This window comes from Sinocyclocheilus rhinocerous, unplaced genomic scaffold (assembly GCF_001515625.1).
Source record: "Sinocyclocheilus rhinocerous isolate Xijiao unplaced genomic scaffold, SAMN03320098_v1.1 scaffold1223, whole genome shotgun sequence".
Classification (NCBI taxonomy): domain Eukaryota; kingdom Metazoa; phylum Chordata; class Actinopteri; order Cypriniformes; family Cyprinidae; genus Sinocyclocheilus; species Sinocyclocheilus rhinocerous.
Window position 1 is genome coordinate 331,564 of NW_015641045.1, and position 18,051 is coordinate 349,614.

General features: G+C 34.5%; 1 protein-coding gene across 6 annotated transcripts in view; it reads left to right on the forward strand.

Annotated features, from left to right (window-relative positions):
- The first annotated feature begins 1,645 nt into the window (after positions 1 to 1,645).
- Positions 1,646 to 18,051, forward strand: part of sh3glb2a (SH3-domain GRB2-like endophilin B2a) — a 20,832-nt gene continuing 4,426 nt past the window's right edge. For 2 of the 6 annotated variants that reach the window (XM_016570830.1, XM_016570832.1), the window contains exons 1-8: positions 1,646 to 1,786; positions 3,129 to 3,270; positions 4,070 to 4,198; positions 12,741 to 12,874; positions 12,947 to 13,039; positions 13,925 to 13,936; positions 15,450 to 15,512; positions 16,400 to 16,423. In XM_016570830.1, coding sequence (XP_016426316.1) covers positions 1,724 to 1,786; positions 3,129 to 3,270; positions 4,070 to 4,198; positions 12,741 to 12,874; positions 12,947 to 13,039; positions 13,925 to 13,936; positions 15,450 to 15,512; positions 16,400 to 16,423 — 660 coding nt within the window. In that variant the 5' untranslated portion in view covers positions 1,646 to 1,723. The remainder of the gene's footprint in view (positions 1,787 to 3,128; positions 3,271 to 4,069; positions 4,199 to 12,740; positions 12,875 to 12,946; positions 13,040 to 13,924; positions 13,937 to 15,449; positions 15,513 to 16,399; positions 16,424 to 18,051) is intronic. The other 4 variants (XM_016570831.1, XM_016570835.1, XM_016570834.1 and 1 more) reach the window with 3 other exon arrangements.

Here is an 18,051-nt window from a genome sequence, read left to right on the forward strand (position 1 = left end):
GATAATAATGCACGTGTCAGATTCCAGCGCAGCTCTACACCAGCAGCAGAACAGCTCATTATTACAAACTCTGTTTACAGTGAGTAAAGTGATTACATGATGTATAAAACTGTATAAGATATTTGATATATTACAAACTCTATTTACAGTTAGAAAAGTGATTACGTGATATAAATGTTTATAAAAATAGTAGTATAAAATATTAACTTTTTTTATATTACAAACTATTTACAGGTAGTAAAGTGATTATATAATACGTTAAAAATATAATAGTATAAAATATTATATATTACAAACTATATGAAGTTAGCAAAGTGATTACATAAATGTATATAATTTTCTAAAAAAAATAGTATAAAATATAAAAATATTATAGAGTAGAAACTATGCTTACAGTTAGTGATTACATTTTATATACATATAATATATAATTTGATAAAAAGTATAATAGCATAAAATATAAAAATTGTATTACAAACTGTATTTACAGTTGGTAAAATGATTGCATTAATCATACTTTAGTTTTTTCTAATAGCATAAAAATGGCATATATTAGAAAATATTTCCAGCTCGTAAAGTGCTTATATAACCTAATTGTATTAAAATATCTATCTATCTATCTATCTATCTATCTATCTCCAATAACATATATGTTTACACTCATTTTTATGAGAGCATCAAATTATAATACCAAGTGAAACCATTTACATTTAGTCATTTAGCAGACACTTTTATCCAAAGCGAATTACAAATGAGGACAATAGAAGCAGTCAAAACTAACAAAAGAGCAACAATAACCAAGTGCTACTATGACAAGTCTTGGTTAGCCTACGGCTGTTTTAACAAAAAAAAAAAATAAAATAAAATAAAATAAAATAAAATAAAATAAAATAAAATAAAATAAAATAAAATAAAATAAAATAAAATAAAATAAAAAGCTAACAATAATATCTTTTAAGTACGTTTTCTAACATTCCCATTATGTTATGAAAACGTTATTTCTGAATGTTCATCTTCATTTTCATAAATTCGTGCAATCTCAAGTCAACTGAGCTGTTGCTCTTTAAATAAGGCGGAGCAGTAAGACTGATGAACGCACTGGTGCCTCAAATTAAATACACACCCTAGCCCATAGAAATATAATGAGCAGAATAGCCATTTGGTGAATAGGCAGGGAGTGGCTGGCCGAAGCTGTTCGTAATAATTAGTTGACATAATAATTATCCTATTATTCACTGTGCTTTTCTTAATAAATTGCATTTCTATTAAAGTTTCTCGTGTCATAATTCAGGTATAAATTATTATTATTATTAATTAATTATTGTCAGGAAAAGCGCTGAAACAGCGTACACTCACGTGATAACTGTTACTTTTCTCAGCGCTGCTAAGATGGACCAATCACAGTCGATTGTGATTAGGGATTTTTAAGAGTCATTTTATAGAAATTGCTGCGGCGGATTTTTATTTGTATATCAGCTATTAATCGTTAGGAAATAACGGATTCAAACGATTATACTCTTCCCAACACAAATGTTTCCAATAAGACAAAAACCTTTCTGAGATTTGAATGCGACTCAATGGAGGATTGTATTCGTGAGCCGCTTAGCGCCCCCTACAGTTAACAACCGTTCATGCCTCATAGAAACTGTTGAAGACAGAAACACACTGGCCTCTGCGGAGCGCCTGATGCCGCGGGGATTCCGCCTCTTTCTCCGCTTACAACATGGATTTCAACGTGAGGAAACTCGCTACAGATGCTGGGATATTCTTTTCACGAGCTGTTCAGGTAAAAACGGGCCGTTTCTGGATAAATATACGAGTTTAAACGCGGCAGTCAAGAGTTCCGGTGACAGTTGATGTGTAACTCGTGACACCCGCATCTGCGTTTAACGTTAGCTACACAAAACAAACCGAGTTTTACAGATAAAATCACAAATGCACTTTTAGCCGAATTAAATCTAGTTTCGAACATAATTCATGTGACTAATGTAGTGTATGTTATAAAACAGCAATTAAATAGTGATATTGATTGGTTTGAACATGAGGCGTATTTAAATATAACGTTATTAAGTTAGGCTGTTTGGTGCTATTTTCAGTGTTGGGAAGTAACTAGTTACATGTAACTAAATTACAAAATAAATGTAATGGGAATCGGTTACAGTGACTGAGAAGAAAATGTGTAGTTAAATTACAGTTAACGTTACTTATGAAAATAACAATTACAATGGAGGTTACATCTGAATTCTTTTTCACACACACACACACACACACACACACACACACACACATCCACATAACCACATAACTTACAGGTTTAATAACTGCTCTAAAATATAAGACAATGTTTCAGGGTTTTAGGACACAGAATAGGACACGTTTATTCGATAACTGTTTTATTTCTTGTTTGGGTTAATGTGTTTGCTTTATTTTTCAAGATTAACTGCTTTTTCCCCAAGGCATGGTTAGATTCCAGTGTTTCCTGTCATAGCTATGCAAAGATTTGATTTAAAAAACAGTATCGTAGCTATTAAACTATTTCTTGTTATGATTTTAAATCTATATTTAGCCTCAGAACTATCACAAAGTGAAAAGAGGTGTTAAAGGGGTCATATGATGCTATTTTAAAGATCATTATTTTGTGTATTTGGTGTAACAGAATATGTTGACATGCTTTAATGTTCAAAAAAACACATTATTTTTCAAATACTGTACATTATTGTAGGTCCTCTATGCCCCGCCTCTCTCAAACACGTCGTTTTCAATTTTGTGGTGGCTGTGCTTTAAAATTTAATTACTATAATCTTAATTCAAGTGATGAAGGATTTGGAAAGTCTGACAGTAATCAGTGTTGAGAACTACTGTAAGGTTAACCCTGCCTAGTTTACATATTTGAAAATGATTAATAATTGAAAACATTAGAAATTTAGAAGAGTAGTCAAATGTATTCAGTTACATTTCTTTAATAAAGTAATTGAAATAGTTACACAACTTATTACATTTTAAATAGGGTAACTTGTAATCTGTAACCTATTACATTTCCAAAGTAATCTTCCCAACACTGATTATTGTGATGCGTTTCCTCTCAGGAATATGACAGGTTCTTGTTGATCTCGCTTCTTTTGCTCCAGTTTACAGAGGAGAAACTGGGACAGGCTGAGAAGACCGAGCTGGACACACACTTTGAGAATCTGCTGTCCAGAGCTGACTGCACCAAAAACTGGACCGAGAAAATCTACAGACAGACTGAAGTTCTGCTTCAGCCAAACCCTGGTGAGCAGGTGCTGGTGACTCAGACACACCTGATATATAAGAGTCATGAGTCAGTTCAGGACACTTTTGACTGCTGCTGTGACTGTGTTTCATCTGTGGGACCTTGAACATGATCTGGAATAAATATCTGATTAGGGCTTTGATCAAACATCAACTACTGTGTATGATGATAATGACATTATTCCTTTTTTTTGTGAGAAAAGTCTTGGAGCTGTAAGTCAGAAATTATTTGTTTATCAAATAATTGTTTATTTGTTTAAGTATTTTGTATTAATTTAATATTATATATTATTAATATATTTCATATATTATAAAGTATTATATTTAGTGCTGTCAAACGATTAATTAGGGCTGGGAAAAGAAATCGATGCTTCGCGAATCGAGAAATGATTCTGCATCGATTCTGAGATTTTCCGAATGCATCGCGATTCTTTCTTGAGTCGATTCTGAGCTTAGTTTTGAACGGCAAAACTTGTTTCCAAATCCTTACACACACTTGAACCTAAAATAATCATTCATAAAATTCGAAAAGGTTGAAGCGATCCTCTTTAGATCCTGTTTAAATGATCCTGGGGACTGACAAAATGTCCTCTAATTAAAGACTTCCAAATTTATTTGTGTCCAAGTAAAGGTCCTTTAAAAAACTGCAAAGTAGACCAAAGTGCTGAAGTATGTAGTTTTTGCACCACAAAAATCATTGTCATCGTGTTTTTTCCTTTAGTATGTCAGAAGTGTCACATCTTGACTGCTATTGTTCATTTGTTTTTGATGTTGCTTTATATGTCCACTTGTGCGCCAGGTGCTCGCATCGAAGAGTTCCTGTATGAAAAGCTTGACCGGAAGGTTCCCCCGCGGCCCACTAATGGAGAGATCTTAGGCCAGTTCATGCTGGAGGCAGCGAAGGAGTTTGGACCTGGAACCCCGTACGGTAAGAATCCAAACTCAGAAACATGTCTGACAATGTTTTTGTCGTCTCATTTTTAAAAAAAATCAGCACTTTAAAATTCTTTGCAAACCTCAGCACGGGATTGTCTGTGTGCATTTTTGGCAGAAAAAGGCTGCCAAGAGTAAACACTTGATTTATTTTGTCTGTAAGCTGAACTCCGCTGGGTCGAGGACAAATCCATTGATTTGGTTTTCAAATGATGCTCTTAATCTAATTCAATCCCCTGCAGTAACATTAAGAGCCACTGTCTGTGTTTGTGATTCTAAAGCTTCTTTTGTAGATATAATAATGTGAAAGCACGATAGGTTAGCAAGCGTTCCGCTCTTTAAGTGGGGGAATAATTAAAGCGCACCGACTGTAATGTGAAGTTTTTCAGTGTGATTGGATTGATTTTGCAGTCTCTGATGGTTTTTCCCCACAGGCTGTGTGGAAGCAGCCAAACCAATAAATCTCGATGCATTTTCTTTTCTGTTCCCCATCGGACTGATCAATAGTGTCAGAGGTCACAGCAGTCTGTGATGTCATTTCCTGGCCAGCATTCTTCCACAGAGATTTTCCCTTTATAACCTTCAGTAGAAGTACCAGAGGTGTCCAATTGATTTTTAGTTGCTTTTCTTGCCTCTTACATGATAATTAAATTGACCTAACTGTGCTCTAGTCATTTTTATCAATATTAATAAACCTGATTCTCAAAAACTATAATATTAAAGCTCTGCATCAGGGTTTTAAACCAGACAGAGGATGCATTTTATGCTTTCTGAGCAATTAGAAAGTCATTCTAGATAACACATTTGTCAAAGCAGTGATTTGTGATGAGCCTTTTGCAATCAAAACAAGACCTGTGACCTGTTTTTGAGTTTCAGTTTTGATCGAGTTGCGCACAGCTGGGAAGAAAAAACATTGCTAAATGCAAATAAAATTGAATTAAAATTGATTATTAAAACATAAAAATGAAATTAACCATACAGTTGTGCAGAAAATAAATATACTTATTTACTCTTTTGTTGATTTTGATTGCTTCCATTGTCCTCATTTGTAAGTCGCTTTGGATAAAAGCATCTGCTAAATGACTAAATGTAAATGTTATGGGAGAACACTGCTCATATCATCTGTTATTACTGTCAGAGGTCAGTAATTTGGTCCACAATTCACCTGTCACTATAAATGAAACCACAGTAAAAGAAAATATGACCCTTTATATAAACCCTTTATATAAATATATATATATATATTAGTGCTATGTTCAAAATATCGATACGACGATGTATCGTCACAGAGATTTGACGATACGAGTATCGATACAGCTGGCCCTGTATCGATATTGTGGCACGTGTGCAGCAGTGGACCACGCTTAATTTGTTTAAAATTTTACAACGTTTAAAATTGAGTAGGAAAGTGCGAGGTTTCTAAAAAAGAATGAATAGAGCATATATAGGCTACAACAAGGTTTTCACGATACAGAGGGTATCCCAACCTTTGGGTTACGAGTCCGACTCTCTAACCATTAGGCCACGACTTCCGTGTGTGTGTGTGTGTATATATATATATATATATGTGTTATTTTAGTACCATTAAGATACTATTTTAGTTTTTTATTAATATTTTTAAATTAGTTTTCATTTTTTATATTTTCTGTGTTCATTTTAAAGTTTTAGTAATTTTGGTGTGTTTTTTATTTTTTTATATGTCGATATATGTATATACATATACACACACACACACACACACACACACACATATATATATAATTTAATATTTATTTTTTAAATTATAGTTATTTTAGTGCATCAAGAATTTAGTGCATCTAGCTGAAATTAAGTTTAAGGTGTTTTGTTTTATTTTATTTCAATTAAAGTGTATTTTATTTCATGTAATAGAAATATTTTTTATGGATTTAGTTGTAGTTAACTATAATAACTTTATCCACATACAGTATATTCAGATCAGTATATTCAGGTATATATACAGTATATTCAGGGCGATATATACTATTTAGCAGATCTCAACTGCTTGATTGTTTGTATCGTTGTAAAACGTAACTATATTATATTTTCGAAAAGCTCTAATCTGCTAAATGCAACTATAAGGCATGAAGATATCATGACATAATCATTTTCATGATTTTTTGTAAAGCTGCTTTAAAACGATTTGTATTGTAAAAAGTGCTATACAAATACATTTTACTTGAGAACATTAAATATGGGTTGGTATATTAATAAACATCTATGAATAAGTGAATAAATATGAATTCCAGTGCAATTTTATTATTTATTTATTTCCTGAATGATAAATGCTTTTATTGCAGTGTTTGGTTGCCACTTGAAAAGCACAGATAATAGATCCATAGAGTGAAGAGAGAACTGTGCACTGTCTGTTCTCAAACTAAAGTGCACTTAGTGGTTTTAAATGGCTCATTAACGTCCTGTGACCACATGCTTTTAGGATGGGCTGTAGTGTCAGTCAGTGGACATACATGGTTTATCTCTGCAAGTACAGGACTAATGCAGCCTGTCTAAAGTATAGAAAACCTTGTAAAATTAATGTATGGAGTGTTTGTAGATGAACTTTTGACTGCATTTGTTGTTGGCCATTAATTAGGTTACTTGTGTCAAGAAAGCATGCTATAGTTTTCACATAAATACATTTAAAGGTCCACTGAAGTGCTTTGAAACACGCAGCGTTCTTCTGTGTGTTGACGTCATTTCATGTCCCGCCTCCTTTTTTAAAATAGCCAATAGCGTTTCGTTTATATCACAGTTACAGTTTGCACCAGAGCCGTTGAGCTCGGTAAAGCCGCATTTGACAGCATTTGACAGTCACAATCTCATATTGCTATAAAATATAGCATTCTGTGTAGAATTCAAATGGGTCCGTTAAGTATGGTCTGCGCCGACTCGTGCATATTATCCGCTTCGTGTATCGTGTCTGTGGACCGGAGCAGACTGCGTGCACAGTGCGGCGGTTAATGTGACACCGCGTGAAACCAGGCTTCATTCGCCCCAACGGAAAGCATATTTGCACTGTCTGAATTGTTCCCTGTCCCCTATATAGTGCACTGCGTGCCATTCACTGTACAGAAAATACAAATCCTGTGAACAAGTGACCAGTTTGAGCCGCAGCTTCAGCATCTATTTATAGTGCAGGGGGCGGGACGTTTCGGGTTCTAGAGAGCATTTGATTGGACAGAAAGTTTGATGAGAAGCTGAAGTGCAGTGTGATGTCATCAAAATCGCTGATCCATATTGGCGGAAGTGAGAGACCGTAAGTTTTGAATGATTATATCTTGTAAAAGCGAATTTTGTCATTGTTTTGTAGCACGCTAGCTTATAGATAATCTTAAGCCTAACATATTCATACCAAAAGCCAAAAATAATCATTGATTTCATGGATACTTTAAAAGGTGTCCAAATGTCTAAAATCACTACTGAAAATGCTTTTCTTTTGAATTTTTCGAATAACAATTTGAGAATGTCTCATTTGGTGTTTCTCTTTACCTTTAATGGAGCTCCATGAACAAAACCTGATGATCATGTTCTCCAGCATGATTTGAGATGATCCAGAGAGCAACAGGAACATCTGACTGTCTGTACAAAGAGTCACACAATCAATGACACTTATGCAGAGTTCACACTGCACGATTTTCAAAGTAATCTGATCACCGTTGTTTTCACACTGCACGACTATCTGGGGTAGCATTCAGTTGCTGCTGTGTTCACATTGCACGGTGGTTCGGCGACAGGAGGTTACACGCTGCATGACTTTACAATAGGAAGATTCGTCGACAACTCTGTCTGGTCCACAAATGATGTTTCACAACCAAACGCATGCGAGAAGTGATAAGGAAATAATTATCTTCATTGTTCATTGTCACATTCATTACTCATTACAACATACCTTAATATTTCATAATGATTGTAATAATTTTTAATAATAATAATACTTTTAAAGGGGTCATCGGATGTAAAATTAATTTTTACATGTTGTTTGAACATAAATGTGTGTTGGCAGTGTGTACACAACCACCCTATAATGATAAAAATCCACCCAGTGGTTTTTTAAAATCCCGATAAATCTAAACCCTTTTCTCATATCAAGCCGATCTCAGATTCTTGGCAGAATGACGTAGTTCTGCACAGGCCCCTCCCACGATTGTTGATTGACAGTGGCGTCAGTCTTTGGTTTTATCACAGACCCTCCCTGAATGAGCTGTCATCAGTCCGCCATTGTTTTCTAAATGCGATCTATCTAAATGCGTCTATGTACACACGAATCATTCGTGATCCAGCTTCACCTACTGAAGAAGTAAGTATACGTTAGGGATGCACCGATACCAAACGCCGATACCACACAGCATGTGATAAGCGCCATATTCAGACAAAGAAACACAGACAACAGAACAACAGACAGCAGAAAGGAGTTAAGGATGTCTACTACGAAGTATATGTATGCAATGAATATAATGTTAAACATTCAGTATTAACACCTGTATAGCTGATGTGCGCGAGCTGAAAAACAAAGCACGCTGAGTGGATTGAGCGCGCGGCGGCGCAGATGCGCGAGCTTGTCGAGTGAATATATCTTTCTCACAGACATCACTGGAAAGTTTGTAGTTCGGTCGGATATGTCAAAAACAAGTAAGTAAAACAATGCACAAGTTACTTAACGGTAGGGAGAGAGACAGAGAGGGAGAGAGAGAGAGAGAGCGCGCGCAATTCTGTTGTGTGATCTTTGATCGATGTTCACTCACTTAGCACACGCATCATTTGGATTAAAACGAAATCGTAAAAATAAAACCATTCATAGGGGCATTCACTATAAACATCATCTATTTTCAACCTTAGGCATACACGACTTTCTAGCGAAAGTGAATCTAGCAGCCTGTGTGAAATGCGCTAGGCTGTACTACTGTCCTCTCATTCTGCACCAGTACAAATACGTGTGCTCGTTGCGTGTGTTTTGCTTGCTTCATGAGTGTTGCTGCATTATATGAGTGGCTTTTGAAAATAAACCGCAGCACGTTTCAGATGAAAAAACGCGACTTCTATTTCTGAAAATATCACAGTTAGGAGATTTATAACGAGTGGTTCCCTGCATTATTACAGCAAAGCGCGTGATTAAAGTACTAAGCCGCTGCAATAATGCTATTAAATTAAAGATGATGTACCATAGAGCAAAAAAATGAACAGTAAAAGTAACAAAAACTTGTAAAATACATTTTAATGGGCATAATTAAGTGTGAAAATAACCGAAGGATATACAGTGAAACCAAAAATGATTCAGAGACCAGATATAATTTTTGATATTTTTTTACTAGTGGGTGCAGGACACTATAGTTCATTTATGTAAGTGAGGATAGCAAAATAAACTAAACTGTGACAAATCATACCCAAAAATTCTTCATACAGTGGACTACCAATAAAACTGATACAAATTTGGGTCCAAAAATTATTCAGACCGAGTCTGGGAAAAAAACTGAAGTTGAGGTTTTCATGAACCTGGGTGACAGCATGCCCAGGAGACTACAGGCTGTCATTGAGGCTAAGGGTTGCCCGACAAAGTATTCATAGTTGTGTAAATACTGTCATACTAACAGCTGTCTGAATTATTTTGGTTGATTGTAATCTATTACATACCTTTCTATCAAAATTATCTAACATTATCAAGATGAATTTGTTCTCACACAGTGTAACTCTGAGTTCTTGTCATATTTTATTACCATTTTCTAAACTATAACGAATAAACTGTGATAATGTGAGAAATGTTGAAGGTGTCTGAATAAATTTTGGTTTGACTGTATCTATTTGATAAATGAAGTTAACCAACTAACATTATACATACCCTTTTGGTTTCTGTACCCAATATTTAAAAAATGTACAAATGCAATAAAAATACCGGTATCGGCATCGGTATCGGCAAGTACCAAAAATAAAAGTATCGGTATCGGGCGAGTACTGGAAAAAGTGGTATCGGTGCATCCCTAAAAATAACTAAATGTTTCACAACCAAACGCATGCGAGAAGTGATAAGGAAATAATTATCTTCATTGTTCATTGTCACATTCATTACTCATTACAACATACCTTAATATTTCATAATGATTGTAATAATTTTTAATAATAATAATACTTTTAAAGGGGTCATCGGATGTAAAATTAATTTTTACATGTTGTTTGAACATAAATGTGTGTTGGCAGTGTGTACACAACCACCCTATAATGATAAAAATCCACCCAGTGGTTTTTTAAAATCCCGATAAATCTAAACCCTTTTCTCATATCAAGCCGATCTCAGATTCTTGGCAGAATGACGTAGTTCTGCACAGGCCCCTCCCACGATTGTTGATTGACAGTGGCGTCAGTCTTTGGTTTTATCACAGACCCTCCCTGAATGAGCTGTCATCAGTCCGCCATTGTTTTCTAAATGCGATCTATCTAAATGCGTCTATGTACACACGAATCATTCGTGATCCAGCTTCACCTACTGAAGAAGTAAGTATACGTTAGGGATGCACCGATACCAAACGCCGATACCACACAGCATGTGATAAGCGCCATATTCAGACAAAGAAACACAGACAACAGAACAACAGACAGCAGAAAGGAGTTAAGGATGTCTACTACGAAGTATATGTATGCAATGAATATAATGTTAAACATTCAGTATTAACACCTGTATAGCTGATGTGCGCGAGCTGAAAAACAAAGCACGCTGAGTGGATTGAGCGCGCGGCGGCGCAGATGCACGAGCTTGTCGGGTATCGGCAAGTACCAAAAATAAAAGTATCAGTATCGCGCGAGTACTGGAAAAAGTGGTATCGGTGCATCCGTAGTATACGTTTTTTTTAATGAATCTTTGCAAATCGCCTTTCCTAATAGCTGTTTTTGACAAGGTAAAAACTGTTGCTTTACACTACCATTAAGAAATTTTAACCAAAGTATATTATAGATATTTCATTAAGACCCTAAAGAATCATATCAACTTGTGGAAAATGGGCATCCCTTTAATACTTTAATAATAATAATATTTTTAATGACATTTAATATTTTTTAAACTTTTATGCACTTATTTTTAATACAGGGTGCACCCTACTGTTACATGTACGCATTTTATAGAATTTTTATAGAATTTTTATATTAGCTATAATATGAAACACATTGACTTGACTGATTTATGTAGGTTCTCGACCCTGTTGTGTTAAAGCTCAGATGAAACATCAAATAGACATGGGTGCTCCTGCCAAGGTTCGACTAAACTTTCCTTCATTTCTTGGGTCCAAATAGACCAAGAATGAGCCTTTCTCGGAACTGAGGCTGCTGATATTGTGATAGGGATATTTCCTTAATTATTCTGATATAAAGGAAGTATGGTGATTTTTGAAGTCGAGCCTAACAGAAAAGAGCTTGAGGCAATTCAGTGAAGTTTTGCAGTTAAAATCACAGACTGCCATGTAAAGAGGTGTTAATTATTGATTCGGTGGGCCGAACAGTTGCTCTAACATATTTGTGAATGTCCCTCTCAACCGGCTGTGACACAGTTTGCTTGCATCCTTATTTTACATCCACATTAAATTTCCCCATTGAGTGCAATGCAGTAAAATTACAGTAATAACCGATATGACCGCTACACTGGTCTGCATCCTATTTGCTGAATGAAATCCAATACTTGTTTCTTACTAATTTTGTGGTGCTGATTTAAAAAATAGTGCCTGTTTTGCTCGAGCATGTCGCACTTTCTCACAAAATATATTGCATTTTGTAGCATTTTTGCTTTCGACAACCATTTGTTAGTTGAAGAAGTCTTAAACTATCCCTTAATCAGCAGAAAAAGACACTTCCTTTGTTAAATTCTTATTAATTGATGCCGAAATCCACTTTTGCCACTCTTTTGGAGATTGTAAGTTAAACGATACATTCTGAATACTTCTTTTCTCATTAAAACTAAAACTTTTGACATTTGACTGCTTTTGCTACTTTGAAACGTGAATTAAAGCTGATACATATAATTTGATATTATTTATAATTAGACTTGTGCCGGTATTCGGTAATGCGATATATCACGGTAATGAATATGCACGATATTGTTATCGTGGGCCACTTCTAAATACCGTGAATAATTATATATTACAAATGATTCCGAATTTTGAATGCATTTTAAGAATACTTCTCCCATCAACTGGTCAAAATGCACAACACCGCCGTATGCTGCATGAAAGATGCGTGCGCACTCTGAAAATTTGATACCAGCATATCCCTATTTATAATATTTCATCCTTATTTTGTGAAAAACTATGTGCTGGAACTTGTTATTGATATTTTTGAACTTTGCTTCATTAAATTAGGTGATGATAGAACTTTTTTTACAGATCAGCAGAATTCTTTTCAAGATGTGTTATTTAATGCACTTAATTTATCTGTGTTGGAAATGAAATGGATTTTGTGGAAATGAAATGGATTTTGTGGGAATGAAGTAATTCTGCCCACACTGTGGGTTTTACTCGTGACTCATCTGTGCTTTGGCCGTGTAGGAAGCACTCTAATCAAAGTGGGCGACTGTCAGAGGAGACTGGGTGGCGCTGAGAGAGAGTTTCTGCAGACCTCATCCATTAGCTTCCTCACACCCCTACACAACTTTCTGGAGGGCGACTGGAGGACCATTTCTGTGAGTTTGACTCTTGTACTAACAGATTTGAGCATGATGCTGATATATTGAAAAATATTGTCCTCCTCGCAGAGAGAGCGGAGACTCCTGGAGAATCGGCGCTTGGATCTCGACGCCTGTAAAGCGCGACTCAAGAAGGCCAAAGCGGCGGAGACCAAAGCGGCTGTAAGATTTATTTCCCCTGTTCTCTCCTCCCTTTTCTTCTCTTTTCTCTAGGAATTGGAATCATAAGGGATTTAGCATTTCTGATTTTGGTTCACATTTAAGTTTTCTTAAAGCAATAGTTCAGCCAAAGTTCAGTGTTTGTAAGAAACAAATCCATCAAAACGTTTTAACTAAACTGTTGCTTCCGGCTAAAATATGAGTCCTTAATCAATAATAACGCTTCATCGAGTGAAAAAGTCTGTCTACTGTTGTCCTCTCACATCAAAATCCACCCACAAATTTGTTTAGAATTGTTTTGTTTTGCCTCTTATAAACGGTGCTTGATCTGAGCAGATTTCTCTCCTGATTCAGACCAGGTGACTTTTTCACTTGGAGAAAGCAATTGTTAAGCAGTATACAGTACGTCTCAATATATTTATTTCTTACAAACACAGCTTTTGGTTTCACAAGATGTTAACTGATGGACTGGAGTGGTGTGGATTACTGTGATGTTTTTATCAGCTGTTTGGACTCTCATTCTGACGGCACCCATTCACTACAGAAGTTTGTTAATCTGGAAAACAATCAAATACTTGAAAGTTGATTGTCTTGAAGACTCCCTTCTTATTATGTGTATTTTATTTGATTACGATCTTCTGTCCTGCGGAATGCAAACATTTCAAAACTGTTATTTGATTTTGGTATTCTAAAAAAGGTAACTAGTTGTGAATAATAACTGGTTCTCGATTCTCAACCCTCTCATTCCTCTTCCTTATTGTCACGCTTTGATGACATCACTCGATATGGGTCTCTTCCTCGTGTTTGTTGTGTGTGGCTGTGAATATTGAGTGATTTCTCACCGGTTGATCGAGCACTAACCGTGTGTTTCTGCTTTAACCTTCACAGTGTGAGGGAGAAGTGAGTATCGCAGTGTGTTTCCTCTTATGCACGTTATGCTTTTTTTTTTTTTTTGCCTTTTTAACTTTTTTTTTTTTTTATTACAATGACTTAAAGGCCTTTCAGTTTTGTTCCTCGTTTTTCATGAACTCCACTAAGATCTTCTTTTGAATAATATGATGGAATTACTTGTATCTGAGTAAACCTTTAAAATATAGATTTCCAGAATGCATCGCAACAAGCTTAGAGATTTTTATTTATTTATTTATTTTTATTTTTTTGAATGTCTCCCAAAAAGTAGGGGGAATAATTTCTACATTTCCAAATTCCTCATTTATAAAGGTTGCTATGCCCTTCATTGTAAAAATATATGTTATTTAGTACTGATAATATTAGTGTATTTTATTGCCACAAGTCAAATATACAAATATCCAAGTGTCATACACAATTTTACATAGCTACTACTTATGCATGTTTTGTATTTTTGTGCTTATTTGAGTATCATTTTGTTGGCTTACAAACATGCAAGTGTTATTTAAGTATTATTTAAATACCTTTGTAGTATTTATTTTTATTTTGAATATTTATTTTTATGTTTTCTGTCTTCATTTTAATTAATTTAATTTAATTTTAGTTTAGGTTTTAGTAATTATATGTACTTTTGTCTTTTGTATTAGCTTTTTTAATATTTCATATTTAGCTTTCATTCATTTTTATTTTAGTTTAACACTTAAGCTTATTTCAGTTAGTTGCCAAGGCAACATTTCTAAAAAAAAATTTTAAATTTATTTTAATTTAAATTATTATTTTTTAGTTAACCATAAAATGCTACTACAGACTATGGGAAATTAGCTGTGAGCATTAGCAGAGATTCAGCCCCTGTTGAAAATCAGTTACGTTTGAGGATCCATTGCAGTTATGATGCTGCCTGAGATTGTTATGGCCTGTGTGTGTAGACGGTTGACAGCGAGGGTTTGGAACAGAGAAATCAATCAAAACTTCCTCTGTCAAGAGTGAAAGCTGATAGAGTCTACAGAATACAGTTATTCTGTCAGCGTCCTCTAGTGGCTAATATATGAACAGAAAGTGTAGTTTGTGATCATGTGATCATCTGTTCCATCATATCATGATCAAATTGTTTTGGGTTTCGTTAATGCAACAGAATTTATACATAATGCACTTAAAGATGCAATATTTCAGTTGCAGTATCTTTATTTCATCATTCAGCAAGATCAAAGATCAGATGTTTTCATTCTTATATTAATTAAAGATTAGCTAAACATCATCTAAACTTGAACACATTATTCTGATCTTTGAATCTTTTTAGCTGTAGTTCTGATGCATGAAGGCTTTTAGAAGAGAATTCATTGCTAATTTTTGTTTTTAGTTTCTCACAATGACCAGCAGTTATCATCCTATAGTTCAGTGCAGTGGATGAAGATGGAGCCAGTCAGTCTCTTACCTAAAATATCTGCTGCTAGTGATTGTGTTTTGGCAGGAGGTGTGTATTAAAGTGTGTTCCTCTCTGTTTCAGTCTGTTCCAGACTTTCAAGAGACAAGACCGCGTAATTATGTGCTGTCTGCCAGTGCATCTGCTGTAAGAACATCCTGCAGACATCCACCTCCACACACACACATCTATATACACAAGCACATATAACATTTCCAGTATTAATATTCACGAGAGACAGTCTGTCATTACATTATTCTGACATGCTGTTGTCAAATCGCAGTGTTTTCCTTCGTTCTGTGAGGGATGTGATTTTACCAATGATACAAATCAGCATATGGAAGCTTATTTCCATCACAGAATAAAACCAAATTAAAAAGGTAAACATTTTTTTTATCACAGACCAGACTTTTTTCTCACAATTCTGAGAGAAAAGGTAAATATCGTAAGATATAAACTCAGAATTGTGAGATACAAACTCTCAAATTTGCAAGAGAAAACAAAGTCAGCATTGTGAGAGAAAAAGCCACAAATACCTTTATAATGTTTTTTGTTCTGTAATAGAAACAAAAAAACAGAATTGCGAGACGTAAACTCAGAATTCTAAGAAAAAGTCAGAATTGTGAGACATAAACCCGCAATTGAGTTACTTACATTTGCAAGATTCTAAGAATCAAAAAGTTACAATTACCTTTTTAATTTGTTTATTCCGTGGCAGAAATATCCTTCCATAACTTTGCTCTTCTACATGCTTCACCCTCATGCATTAAGGATGTAAATGAGCAACCTAATACTTACCACTATAACGAAACTAATCACACATTTTTCTGCTTTTATTTCACATTTACTTTCATCATTTATAGTTTGGTCCTCAGAGATGTCAGCATTCTGAATTGTATTAACAGTCACACTTTGTTCCTTTGTGTTCTGCTGTAATTAAACACAGCTTGAGTTTAATACTTATTATCATTGTAATGCTCTCTGTGCTCTTATCTTGTCATGTCTTTCTGTTTGTGTCTTTCTCTTCCGATCAGCTATGGAATGAGGAGCTTGATAAAGTAAGTGTGACATGACAAATATATGCATTGATGTTTGTATATATTCTGTAGTAGTTTAGTTACTGTCTTCTGGTTTGGTTGTCATTAATTGTCGGGTTTAGCACCGAGCACTTTATACACGTCACTTATGTGCAGGGTTATTGTCAACTAAAGCTAAAATTAAAACTGAAACCAAAAACATAAAAAACAAATTTTTGTTACTTGAAAAGATATACGTGAACTGAAATAAAATAAAAAACATATAAATATATTATTTATTTAAAAAAAAATTCTGCTAGTTACTAAGAGAAAATTTATTATTTTCTTTTAGCATAATTTGCTAAAATAACTAAAACTAAGACTGAAATAAAATCAATAAGAATTAGAGACTAATAAAATATAATTATGGACTAATTTAAACTAATAAAAATGTTAGAAACACAACAAAATTGCTAAAATTTTTAACTACAATTAAAATGAAAATGTAAAATATACAAATACAAACTAATTTCAAATATTAATAAAAAACCATAGTAAATGATACAAAAATAACACTGCTAATGTGATGGGTAAATTAAAGGAGTCATATGACGTTGCTAAAAAGAACATTTTGTGTATTTGGTGTAATGAAATGTGTTTATGCGGTTTAAGGTTCAAAAAACACATTATTTTCCACATACTGTACATTGTTTCTCCTCTATGCCCCGCCTTTCTGAAACGCATCGATTTTTACAAAGCTCATCGGTCTGAAAAGCGAGGTGTGCTCTGATTGGCCAGCTATCCAGTGTGTTATGATTGGCCGAATACCTCAAGCGTGAGACGGAAATGTTACGCCCCTGCCATTATAAACGAGGCATTTGTTGCATCCACTGGGGACATAATTACTGATTATAATGACTTTTGATATTGTCTTTTTACGCGTTGCGTTGCGTATCGCGCCGCGTAAACATAAAACCATTTGTCTGCATTTGTGATCGGAGAAACGACAAACAACAAGCGCTACTCTACACTGCTCAAAACTCGCGTTTGAATCATCAGTGGCAAATTCTTTAAATATGAAACCATACATACAGGTTGTGAGATAGAACAGCCAGCATTGTAGGTTCAGGAAACAGTCCTCCCATTTTTATGAATAATGACAGAAACATTGAGAATATAAATATTAATTGAGAATATAAGAGAAAATAAAAATTCTGTCATGAATATAATGTCACAAATGCACAAATCATGGTGGTCCTAAAATATTCTTTTTAAAAAAAAATACAAAATATATTTTTTATTTCCTTCTTATTTTTTCCATTTGACTTTGGAATGAATCCTCAGATTCTGTTTTCTGGGCCCAGTTGTATAAAATACTTAGACTAGTTTTATTAATTAGTCATCTAATTTTTTCTTTGAGACTACTCATAAAAAAACAGGTATTTAAAATGTACATCAGTCTAATTTGAATCTGAAAAGCATGACTGACTTTACTAACTGCACATTGGTTAAACTTGTTCTTAAAGGGGTCATATGATGTGATTTCAAGTTTTCCTTTCTCTTTGGAGTGTTACAAGCTCTTGGTGCATAAAGAAGATCTGTAAAGTTGCAAAGACTAAAGTCTCAAACCCAAAGAGATATTCTTTATAAAAGTTAAGAGTCAACCACGC